This window comes from Typopeltis vanoorti, chromosome 17, assembly GCF_054136105.1.
Source record: "Typopeltis vanoorti isolate ZY-2024b chromosome 17, IOZ_Tvanoo_1.0, whole genome shotgun sequence".
Lineage (NCBI taxonomy): Eukaryota > Metazoa > Arthropoda > Arachnida > Uropygi > Thelyphonidae > Typopeltis > Typopeltis vanoorti.
The window spans coordinates 97,405,494-97,418,939 of record NC_143565.1 but is presented as its reverse complement, the minus strand read 5'-3'; the positions used below and the strand labels follow the sequence as shown (position 1 = coordinate 97,418,939).

At 38.6% G+C, this 13,446-nt stretch overlaps 1 protein-coding gene across 1 annotated transcript in view; it reads left to right on the top strand.

Moving 5' to 3' along the window:
* The window catches only part of LOC150097671 (glutaminase liver isoform, mitochondrial-like), a 171,458-nt gene that overhangs the window by 53,225 nt on the left and 104,787 nt on the right, over positions 1-13,446 (top strand). The window contains exon 7 of the mRNA XM_090407710.1: positions 5,266-5,336. Within this exon, the coding sequence (XP_090263836.1) occupies positions 5,266-5,336 (71 nt within the window). The remainder of the gene's footprint in view (positions 1-5,265; positions 5,337-13,446) is intronic.

Sequence of the window (13,446 nt, the reverse complement as noted above, 5' to 3'; positions counted from 1 at the left end):
GCCCATCTATCTAGCTTATTTAAATCCTCTTGCAGGGCTACCACATCTGCACTATTACTAATAATCCTTCCCAGCTTCGCATCATCCGCAAACAACTGAATATCCCCCCGCAATCCACTGGCTATATCATTGATATAAAGGTTAAACAATATAGGTCCTAGTACTGAGCCCTGTGGGACCCCACTTGTAACCCTCTGCCTCCTGGAAACTGCTCCACCATACACAACTCTCTGATACCTATCAGACAGCCAATCCTGAATCCAGTTGACCAATCTGACATCCAGACCCATGTGCTGCAACTTAAATATCAGCTTATCATGTGGCACCCTGCCAAATGCCTTCGCCAAGTCTAAGAAAATTGCAGTATATGCCTTTCCCTCATCTAATGTTCTTGTAACTTTATTATAAAAGGCTAGCATATTGCTAAAACAAGAGCGTCCTTTCACAAATCCATGTTGATTCTCACAGATAACATTACCCTCATCTGCCCAATGCTGTATACGGTCCCTCACTACTTTCTCCAAGATCTTAACTACTGATGACACACAGACTGGCCTATAATTAGACACTTCCAGTCTGTTACCACCCTTATGCAATGGCACTATCTTACCTTCCTTCCATTCCCTCGGCACCTTTGCCAAAGCCAGACTTTCATTGAAAAGCCACGTTAAAGGCACTGTCAATTCCCTAGCACATTCTCTCAAAACTCGTGGTGAAATACCATCCAGTCCCACAGCTTTATTGACATCCAGAGTACTCAGTATCTGAAACACACTCTCCTCCTGTACCTTCAGACCTCGAACCAGTCCTATCCCTCTAGCATTAAAACTGACTCCTCTAGGATGAAATACTCCAATAAAGTGTTCATTGAACAATTCCACTATGTCCTCTGCATCAGTCACTCTATTCCCATTTTTATCCCACAATATGGCATCTAGGAGTAAGGAAAATGAATTTCTTGAAATGAACTGTATTACTTAATAAGGTAGTTATCTAACTACCTTATTAAGTGTGCATAATGCAAGGCACATGAGGACTGAGTCCTGAATTTAATCATTTTATCAGTGGGTGTTATTGAATGAGTTCCAGTCTACCTTTAGGTGTCAGGAGTGTGACCATGAGGTGATTGTCTGGATATTTGCCAGCTGTATGAGAGCTTCTGTAATGTAAGGATATATGTGAACTTACATGTATGTAGCTGGAGCCATAGCTAAACTCCTAAAAGCAGGTGGGGAAGTGATTTACAAAATCGTGGTGAAATTTTTTTAAACCTCTATCTGAAGAAAAATGATGTGTCAAGAGCATGAAAAGGGCTATCCTTATCCTGATACACAAAAAAAGGTGATATGAAGACTTGAAGGAGTCTCTGTAACTTTAGTTGGTTTCAACAAAGCCCTTTGGTCAGAATGACCTGGGTTTGAATCTTTTCTGTGACATGAAGAACCTTTATCAGCTTTTCAATTAAAGATGAGTTAGTCATTTTCATATGAAGGTGGAGGGTTTCCCCTCTTGGAAACTCAGGTTTTTCATCCCTCAAAACATGCAGACTGGCCCTTTGAACATACAGACATAAAATACTTTCTTTTAGGGGATGCAGCAGAGGAGTGGCAAGTGGGCTGCATAAATTGCCTAAAACCCCTAATTAGGGTACTCAGCCAATCTTGAACAGATGAGAAAAGAATGGAGAAGACTTGAAGAACTATTGATCCATCAGACTTCTATTGGCAGTTTAAAAATGGTTGCAAGAGTTTTGGCTCATAAGCTTTGTACAATACAACGAAAAGAAGAACCAAGCTTTTGAAATGGCTTTAGCATAGTGGACCATGTTCAATTTGTACAACAGATTATAGAATGGTGTAATGAATATCAGCTACCATTATTTCTTAGTATTATTGATTTTGAAAAAGCCTTGGATTCAGTAAAAACTTATGTACTCAAAACACTACAAAACCAGCAAGTGGAGGTGCCATGTGGGACCATCAGATTATCATACACGAATGCCCCAGCAACAGTTCATTTTAATAATAGAAGCAGCTTTGCTGTGGAAATACAGTGAGGTGTAAGACAAGATAATAAAATATCGCCAAAGCTATTCACAGCATGCTTAGAAGAAATATTCAAATTTCTTGGTTCAGGAGAGGGGGGGGAGGTCTGAAGATAAATAACAGATTTATTTATTTATTTATTTATTTTTAAATGATCCCACACATGAAAGGTCACAAGATTTATAACACTAGAGTGCCATGTGTGGGCAAGTGATTAAGGAAAAAATGTAGCCTGTTGATATGTTTCTTAAAGAGTGGGAGGTTGTACTTAGCGAGAAAAACAGTTATGGGGGAGACTGCTCCAAAGAATAGGCATATGGAATGAAGGAAACTAATGAGAAGTTATTTTGGCGTGCTTTTGAAGCTGGACAGTGGGTGTTGGTCAGTGGCTGCTCTAGTTTTTCTCTGGTTAGAAGAAAGTAATGGAATGGTAGTAGCCAATTCAGAGGCGCAGCGGCATAAAAGTACCTATAGAAAAGGCACAGTGCTGAAACAGAGTACCTATGATAGTGTGACTGAAGGAAGTCTGTGAGAGAAAGGTTATCTGTAAAGCAGATCATCCTCTTCTGAATATCATCAAGAATTCTTAGAGAGGTCTTGGGTGCTCCACCCCAAATGTGGGAACAGTACTTAAAATTGGATGGATCTGAGACTTATAAAGTGTTAAAAGTTGAGAGGAAAAAAAATAATGTTTAAAATGGAAAAAAACACCAAGCTTTTTAGAGGCTAAGGGGGCTATGTAAATAATATGTTTGTGCCAGGATAAACTGGATGTGACAGTCAACCTTAGAAGAGAAAGCTGATCTTGAAAGGAAACTGGAACAATAAAAAATGAGAAGGGAATGAGGTAGAATTTTTCTTGTGGGTAATAAAGCAGGTTTGATTTTTTTGGCATTGAAATTTACTAAGTTGTCTTCACCCCATTTCAGGATGGTGAGGAGGAGGTCAGTGTTCAAGTCACTGGTTTATGGAAGATCTTGAGATATCTAACAATTAGGGAATTGCAGGGTTTATCGAATGAGGAATGAAGGGTATTGTGATCGGCAAAGCTGTGAATAGGATTTGAAGTCAGAGAAAAAGGAGGTCATTGATGTAAAGGAGGAATGTGGGTAAGAGCACAGAACTTCTGATGAGAGGAAGCCATCCATCATGACACACAATGAACACATAAGGAAGCTGGAAATCCAATCACAAAGTGTAGAAGCTAGGCCATAAGATGGCAGCTTGTTCAGGAGGCCTCAGTGCCAGACACGATCAGATGCATTACAAATATTGAGATATAACATGAGTTTCTCCAAATCTTTTTGTGGCCTAAGTCCAAAGGTGAGTGAAATTAGTTAGAAGATCAGCTGTAGAATGAGAATGACGGAATCCATATTGGTGATCACTGGTTAACTGATGAGTCTCCAGGTAATGAAAAAGCTGGTTGTTGATAACTTTCTCCATCACTTTTGAAAGAACTGAGGCGAGAGCAATGGTGCAATAGTTAGATGGCTGACTTTTGTCTCCCTTTTTGGGTACAGGCTGGATGTGGACTTGCTTCCATGCTGTTGTATAGATGCCAGTAGAATACAAAAGTTTATACTGATGATACAGGATGGTGTCAGTTCTGGAGTACAAGTCTTAAGAACAACTGAAGGAATATCATCTGGACCAGGAGCATTATTGGTATCAAGATTAATGAAGGTTTTTCTGATGTCTTTTTGGCAAAAGTTCAGAGGAGGCATGCAGTGGACAGTTTGTGGAAGTACTGGAGGTGATTTTCTTTGGTCATCCAGTTGGAGGAAAACCTGATGCCAAGAGGTCTGACTTTTCCTTGGGTGAGGTTACCATACTGCCATCAGAATGTAAGAGAGGTGGCAACATGGAAGGGCCGAAATTATGCCCAACAGTCTTAACATGGGACTATAAAGTTGACTGTCAGTTGAGCAGGAATTGAGTTTATTGCATTTCATTCTTATGAAGTTTGTTTTGGAATCATTGATAAATTTTTTTACACATGTTTCTGGCTATTGTGTAAGCTGAATGAGAAGCTAGAGTTTTTTTATTTAAGCCATTGAACATAATCTGTATTTTTATCATGGATGGCAGAGGCACATTTTTTTGAGAACCAAGGCTTGGATAAGGTCTGGGGTTTGCAATGGAGTGGGGAATGAAGGTTCTGACTTCAGTGAGGATTATTTTGGTTACTAGTTTAGTGCAGTTGTTTGGATCATGAGAGCAGAAGCAGTAATCTGACTATGGAAAAGTGGCATAAAAATTCCAGAGTCATCCCCATTGACACAATTATAGTGTTTGTTCTTTTAGAGAAACTTGTGTCATAGTTATAGTACTTATTTACATGAAAACACAAGGCATAAGTAATACTATTTATTTGTTTAGAAGGCCAGATATTTTGGTCTGAAACTTAAACATCAGTTCACCGAAGATGGTCTCTAAGTTTCAGACAAATATCTGGCCTTCTAAACAGATAAATAGTATGGCTTGTGTTTGCATGTAAATAAGTAATACAATTATAGCCCATAGTGTACAAAGTTGAGATTGGCTGGGCGGAGGATGAACTGCAGAGAAGAAGACTTGAATAAGATTGTGGTCAGAGTTGCCAAGGGGGAAAGAAGACATCTGCAGTATATTTGGAGAGAGAGAGGATTAAGAAAAGGTCAAGAATATTGGTAGAATTATGAGGATTATCTGGTATTCTAGTTAGTAGATTGACTATTTGTGTAGGTCATGTTTTAGTATTATTTAGGGTGGTTTTGTACTAATTTTCTTTTGTTATATTTTCTATAAATTTAGATTTTTTTTGTTATTTTTTATGGGAGATTTTTTTTTTACATACTTGTGTACGTAACTCACACACAGGGAGTGCACAGACTCCATTCCAAGTGTGGCCTCAGATACCATTGACTCAGTCTTTTACAATTGTTTCTTTGAACACTAATACTGTAATCATATACTTCACCTGCGACAGAGACACAAGCTAGTATGCACCTGCTTTATGACTCATTCTTATGAGTCCTGTTTTGAATGTAGTTACTCTGACTTCCTGATGTTTACATAACATTGGATGAAATATATTGAAGGTTTTGAATAAAATTCCATGTATTTTTTTATAGATGTAAGCTGTGAAAGTTTTTAAATATGTCTAATACACATGTTCTATTAGAACTATTTATTATGTTTTAATTATAAATGTATGCGTTTTCTTTATGTTATTTAGAAAAACCACACAATCCAATGGTTAATGCAGGAGCAATTGTCATCTGTTCCCTTTTACTATATTTAATAGAGGTTGGTAACCTTTAGCTTACTAAAATAATAAGAGCATCATAATTTCTGATTTTAATGATCATTTAGATTAGAAGAATATATAATGTTTTGGTTCAAAATACTTTAACTATTCCATGGAATTTTGTAATCGTTGCAGTTATCTTTCTAGGAAGGAGACTTGAATGTTTATACCACAATCTGATCCCTCCCCCCTCCTCTGACTTCACATATCAAGCCGGAAAGGAAGTTAGGTCACTTGCTATCTGTGATCATACGATTTAAAACAACTATTTAACATTGAGGTTAACTATTTAAAACAAATAGTTACCATTCCAACCAGAATGCTAATTTCCATCATGCTTTAACTATTTAGACCTTTTCTTAATGCTCTCCATTCAAATACACTCTAGATGTCTGCTCCCCTCTTTGTAACTACAACTATAATCTTTTCATGTCTCCTTTTTCTACGGATCAATCTGCTCTGCCATCTCAGCTTCCTATCCTGTGGTTTCAACTGCAGATCTTGAAATGAAGCATCAAGATCTGCTGTAACCAATGCTTTAAACACTGATCTCATCACCATTGTCAAGTGGGATGAAGACAACTCAGTGAATTTCAATGCTATTAAAACTCAGTTCTGTTTTATTATCTGCTCTTATTTTTGATAATGTTCTGATATCCTTTCAACATCAGATTCCCCTTTTCAGACTGACTTTCACATCCAGCTATTTATTCTGGTATAAACATATTGCATAAATGGTCTCCTCAGCCTCTAAAACATTTATTATTCTTTTGCCTTCCAACCACTACTTCTTTCCTGCTCAATATAAATAAGAATTCTTAAGCATTATTATTAACATCTGACCTCCATGGTATCAGAGACTCATTGTGGGAGCTCTATACTATCACACACACACAAACTCATCCAACCATCCCTTCAACCGATTCAATGTGTCTGCATTAATATGACACTCCACACACTCACCAGCTACTCTCCATGCAAAAAACCTTCTCCTCACACCCTCCTTATATATACCCATTCTATGAAAAATTTATTCCATGTTAAACTGGTAATGGCCTTGACCAACTGATATGTCTCGGTCAAATCTACCCTCCTCCTCCTCACAATCTTTGCAAATTACATTCTTTCAATACTAACATCTAACACAATGAAAACTTTCTTCCATGTTAGCCTCTGATCAACTTCTGAATATGTCTCAATCTCAAATATGTGTCTCACCAATCATATCGCCCCCCCCCTCCTATTCACAAGCCTTTGCAAATTATATTCTTTCAATCTGTGATCATACTTCCCATTCCAAAGACCAGTTACCACCTTTGTACCCTTTCTAAAATATCCTCATCACCATGAAAACAAGGTGGACCAAATATGTACACAATAATTCATATGAGGCCTGATCAATGCCTTATACAGTGGAATGATAATCTCTTTATTTCTTCATGTCAAGGTCCTTTGCATCATTGCCATTATGTGATGTGATGACTTCACAGCTCAATATGGCCCTTGAATTTCAGATTCTTGTCCACTACCACTCCCAGCTCCTCTACCTCCTTCATAGTTCTCTCACCAAGTGTATACTTTGCATCCCATCATTGCTTACTAGATTTAAGAACCTTACATTTTGCAAAATTGAACTGATAGTTCTGCTTACTTTCTCACTCATACAATCATTCTCCCCAGATTTTGTATCATCTGCAAATAGATGCATATCTCCTGTTATACCCACCCCAATATCATTAATATACAAGCTGAATAACAATGACCCAATACAGACCTCTGCAGCACACCACTAGTGACACTCCTCTTTTGGGATACTGCATCCCCATATACAACTTTCTGATATCTATCTGACAGCTAATCGTCAATATAACTCACTAGTTTGTTATCCAATCCTACCGATTTCAAATTTTTAACAGCTAGTTGTGTGGCAGACTATCAAAAGCTTTTGAACAATATAAATATGTTGCTGTATATGCATCTCCCTGGAATAAATTTGTTACCTTGTCATCTACCCTATAGATATAAAATGATAAGCATTTTTATGTAACGTTTTTGTGTCACATTTTTTTGTCTGGCTTTTAAATTAAATTTAATATAATATATTATATTTAATATAATATATTATATTTAATAGTAATTAATAATAATAATAATTTGGTGTGAGTAGTGTAATTATTTTTATATAAAAAATTTGAGGAAAATAATACATTTTTTTTTAAATAGAAAAATATTAAATGTTGCACTATTTTTATATAATACATTTTTTTTAATAGAAAAATATTAAACGTTGCATTATTTTTATAGATATATAAGACAAAGCTAATATTGAAGCATTACAGCACAACATATAATATTGTTGCACTATTTTCTAAGACAGACTTGAAAACAGCCAAAAATGGCTGTTTTCAAGTGTCTTAGAAAATAGTGCAAGAAGGGGCAACTTGTGGCAAAGGTGGAGCAAGATCCGAGCATCTGATCCAAAAATAACCATCTTACCAGCTCAGAGAACTGGCTTACCAGCCTGGAACTGGGGTTTGGGCACCGGGGGGGGGGATCCCTTTCGAGTTTTCAAAATTCGCGTCATCAGAATTCAAGGAGAACCGTCCTACCACTCTGGAACTTGGGGGGTTAGGTGCCGTAGGCACCAGGGAGGGGGAGAACCCTCCTTTCGAGTCATCAGAATTCAAGGAGAACCGGCTTACCAGTCCAGAACATGGGGGGTTGGGCACCATAGGCAACAGGGAGATGTATCCCCTGCTAGTAGTATAAAGGGAGGTCGTAGCAGGGGATACAGCCCTTTCTGTATCCTACTTCTCACAATCTCTCCAGTACCTTCACCACAACTCCAAATAAACTGATTGGCCTATAATTTGAAACTATAGCCTTATCACCACTTTTATGCAGTGGAAGTTTAATGAAATAATAATTTAATGAAATAATAAGTCTTACCCTCTTTCCACTCCCTTGGAACCTGTGCTGTTGTAAGACTTATTATTTCATTAAACCTGGTACGTTCCTTTAAGACAAGTGGTGATTTGTCATCAAATCCTGTTGTCTTATTGACATGAAGCTCATATACCCCTACATATCATATACCATAAAGAAGGACCAACTCTTCTTTGGTTTTAATATCAGCTGCATTCTCTAATGCCTCAAAAAAATTCTTCCACTTCTTCCTTAGTAAAATCTTCTGTGTGCCTATAGGACAAATAAGTCTCACTGTCCAGTTCTCAATTCTGATGTTTGTCTACATCACTCTACTTGATATTGCCTGGCATTCAAGATTATGTTCATGTTTTATGTTGAAGCTCCTCCTTCGTATCCTTGACATCATTGCCCTAAGTATGACATCTTGTAATGGTTATTTGAGAGCCTCCATAGCTCAGTCGGTATAGATGAAGCCCTTTGGTCGGAAAGACCTGAGCTCGATTCCCATCGATGACGTGAGGAACCTTTACTATTATTATTATTACGGGCAACTCCAAGGAGTCCTTAGACTCATCGAGGGAGGCCCTAACATCATGTCAAGAACAACTATTCGACATTCACACAGTATCTATCATACCTCAGCTTGAGCTCATTCACAGTCATGGTGCCCACAAAAGACTCTGGCAGCTTATTTCACTCATTCACCACTCTCCAAGTAAAAAACCTAGCTCTAACACCCTTGCTAACCACACTCTTGTCCAGCTTCCATGTATGGCCCCTAGTCCTCCCACCACCAGTCCTATTCTCAAAAATATCTTCTGAATTAATCTTATAGAAACCCTTCAGTAATTTGAATGTCTCAATCATATCACCCCTTTTCTGCCTATCAACCAATTTCTGCAACCCACAAATTTTCAACCAGTTCTCATAAGATTCATTCCATAGACCTGCTATCTTGGTCACTCGTCTCTGAATCCTCTCCACCTCCTCCCCATCAAGAAGAAACCCTGGTGCCCAAATCTGTGGACAGTGGTCTAGATGGGGTCTTATCAATGCTCGATACAGATGAACAATATCCTGTTTGTCTCCTCTTGTTAAATTATTTTTCAGCAACCAAGTGATTTGATGAGCTGATTTAGCCACTTTTGCTGTGTCCCCTAAACTTCAACTTCCTATCCACCAACACTCCCAAATCCCTGGCCTCGTCAAACTCTTGGAGTACGGTTCCACCAATGTGATATACTGCTGCTAATCTTTTCACCCCAAAATGCATAACCTTACACTTTGCCACATTAAATTGACATCCATTCTCCTTAGCCCAGTCCTCCAAACTATCCAAATCATCTTGCAAAATTTTGACATCCTGTGCACTCACTATTGCTCTACCCAACTTTGCATCATCAGCAAACAAGTGAAGCTTCCTCTCAGATCCTTTCCTATATCGTTAATGAACAAATTGAAAAGTAGTGGTCCAAGAACAGAAACCTGTGGCACACCACAAGTCACAGGCCGTGTTTTGGACTCTACTGAATAAACCACTCTCTGATATTTCTCCATCAACCACCATCCTATCCATTTCACCAACCCTATATCCATCCCCATATGGTGCAGTTTACTGATTAAAATTCCATGTGGTATCCTGTTAAAGGCCTTAGCAAGGTCCAGTAGAATCACTATAAACCCATTACCTTATCCAGTTCAGCCATCACTGTGTTATTAAACGTGAGCAAGTTACTGAGGCATGATCTACCCTTCACAAAACCATGCTGTCCCCCATACAGTATCCCATTTTCATCTATCCAATCCTGTGTTTTTCTCTTGACTATTTTCTTCAATACCTTGACAACGATTCCTGATATGCTGATGGTCGGTAATTTGCAACAGCAGTCTTTGAACCTCCTTTATGCAGTGGAACTATTTTCCCCTCTTTCCACCCCCTCGGGACTAACTCAGACCCGAGACTCAAATTAAACAAAATGGTCAAGGGCACTGACAGTTCTTTAGCTGCTTCACGTACAACACGAGCTGGTATACCCACAGATGTATTGACATTGAGGATTTGTAATAGACTATTCACCTCAACTTCATTCAGCACAATTCCCATATAAGCTATTGGTTCATTCATTCCTGCAATGTCACCACCTGGACGATATACTCTTGCAAAGTGCTCACTCAGTAATTCAACTATATATGAACTGATTCGGTTACCTCGCTACCATCGGCATTCTTTAATATCGTTTTTTCTTTTACTTGCAACATATCAAAAAAACTGTTTGGGATTCTCTTTAGCCTGCATGGCTAATGTTCTTTCATAATCCACTTTTGCTTTTCTTACCACACTCGTTACCCTTCTGGCCTGCGCTTTATACTATTCATGTGCCTGCCGGTCACTTTTCTCCTTAAATTCCCTCCACAGTTGTTTCTTTTTTTTTTTTTTTTGTAGCTCAAGCTTAATGGTGTTATTCATCCATTTAACCCCTACTTGATTGTATTATTTGGACTCTAGGTATACAGTAAGCCATTGCCTCATGCAAACACTTCTTAACCGCCTTCCATGCACTATCAACATCCAGCCCTTGCAGTTTTACGTGCCATGGCACTGAACCAATCAAACTCCTAAGCTTGTCATACTTACCAGCCCGATAATTCCACATGCACCCTGTCTTAATTGTAAATTCCACACCTTTAGCCACCTCCCAAGTGAAGACCCTGTGATCACTCTCACCAATTCGTGGCAACGTGGTTATATTCATTACAGCCAAATTTTCAGATGTAATTACTAGGTCAAGCACTCTCTGACCCCTAGTATTTTCCATTACATGCTCTTGCAGATAGTTATTCCTTAATAACAGCATAAAATCCAATTCTTTCCTTCCTCTCATATGTCCTCTCCTCCTTCCAATCAGTGCTACCATAATTGAAATCACCCATAATAATTACCCTCCTTCCACTCATTTCTTCTATTCGCATATGCATATTATCCCCACCATCTATTCCATCACCTGGTCTATAGCAGCACCCAACTGTATATTTTGTTCTGCTAGCCTCATTCTCACACCAAATAGCCTCAGATGTGCTATTTTCTTTATTCTGTAGTTCCATCTCTATTCTCCTTGGATGCAGCTCATCAGCTATCATCAATAACACTCCTCCCCCATTTTATTCTCCCTGTCACTCCTGAACACACCATACTCCTTATATTCAATCCCACTAGCTATATCATCTTCTGTCAGCCATATTTCATTAATGCCAATAACCTGTGGCTTGGAAGTGCCAACCAAGGCCAAAAATTCTTCCTTCCTGTTCCTAATACTTCCTGCATTAGTATACATGAATTGCAGAAGCCCATTTGTCCCATTCCTATTTTGATGCCTTATACCAACTATCCCAGTCTGATTTGTTGTCTTTCGTACTCGCTCGGGCATATTACACACATTCATCCACTCAACTGTCTCCCTAAAGTCTGCATATCTATTCCCCCCCCCCTTAATAACTCTAGTTTCCCTGATTCTGCACATCCACTTCCACTTCCACTTCATTCAACAACACCTTTTCAAGTCTCAGTACACCAAATTCATTCAAATATAAACTATCCATCTTATATAAATCCTTTCGCTCATCAAACTTACTCCACACATCCACAAATTCCACATCATTCCTGCTGCATAATCCACGCATAAAGTCATTATCAATTTTGGCCCTCCTTCTATAGTCTTCACTGTCATACCGCAGCAACAGACTCACCAGCCTAACTCTCTCACTCTTCTCTTTTGCTATCTCAAGTAATTCCTTCAAATGCTCTCTCATAGCAATTTTGTCTCCTTTCAAATCATTCATTCCTGCTACTACTATCAATTCTTTCACCCTCTGTTTTTGCATTCTAATTGACTCACTTACATCCTTAACATTCGCACCAGGTCGGTACGATTTTGTTAAACTCTCATCTATTACACCTCTTACTAAAGAACCTCCGTACACTCGCTCTTTTATTTTGTTTGCGCTCACTATCATACTCTTATTTTTCTTATCATACTTTTGCCGTTTATTAGTTGGTACACTCGGTAAACATTTTTGCCAACGCTCCAGCTGATGATTTGTCCTGCGTATCGCTCTGCATAACCGTGCAATCTCACTCATTGCATCTGTTTCATCATTTTTATTATCCGTTAATTCATTCATTCGTTCTGTATGTTTACCTTCATTCTCACTTTCAACGCCACTCTCACAGCTATCTTCTGGTACTACCTCGCAAATATCACTATTCATACCTCGCATATCACTATTTTTTACATTCTCACTTTCAGCAACGATCTCACTCTCACGACCTGAAACACTCTTTAAACTCCTCACATTCCTTACACCTTCTGCACACATGCACTATTGTTGTCTAACCAGACTCCAACCACTCTCCTGAAAGCATACATTTCACAAACAGTACACTGAATAAAATCTTTTAAATTAAAAGTTTTAGACAAAGATAGCGACCTGGATGCCATTGTATTCATATTCCTCTTTATTGGCACCATGTGCACAAATTATCTGGTCTCTTTCGACTCAAGGTGAGTTAGCCGGTCTTATACGGAGGTAGAGGGTTTTTTAACCTGGAACTCAGGTTTTTCATCACTCAGAACAGGCAAACCAATCCTGTGAACACACACCGCTACAGTCATGAATACTTACGGCAATATGTGGAAGAGATACGGTTCTCACCACATGTCGTTACTCCTGTAGTTAACTATGAGTAACATCATAGTAGTCAGCCTCCTAGATAGGAGACGGCACATGAATGGATGGAATGGTTATTTAGAAGAGTCTCACCTGTTTTAGTAACACCAATTAAATCCATGTAGTAATTTTCTAATTATTCTGCTAGTTGTATTTATTTTCCTTTGATATTTATGTTTAAGCTGACTATCCTGAATTTTGCTGATGTGAAGTTTGAGTTTGTTTCAATATTATTATCATCATTATCCTCAGACCATTATCGAGTCAAAGACTCATAACGTTCGGTCCCTCTGTCATACACATAGCTCATCATACTGTGCCTTAAACACATTCAGATTCTCTGCTCACACTCTCAGCAGTGCATTGCAACCATGAAAAAAAACTGCTTCTAACTCCTTTGCTCATATCCTCCTTATACAGCTTCCAGGATGGCACCCCCCCCCCCAATCTCCCACA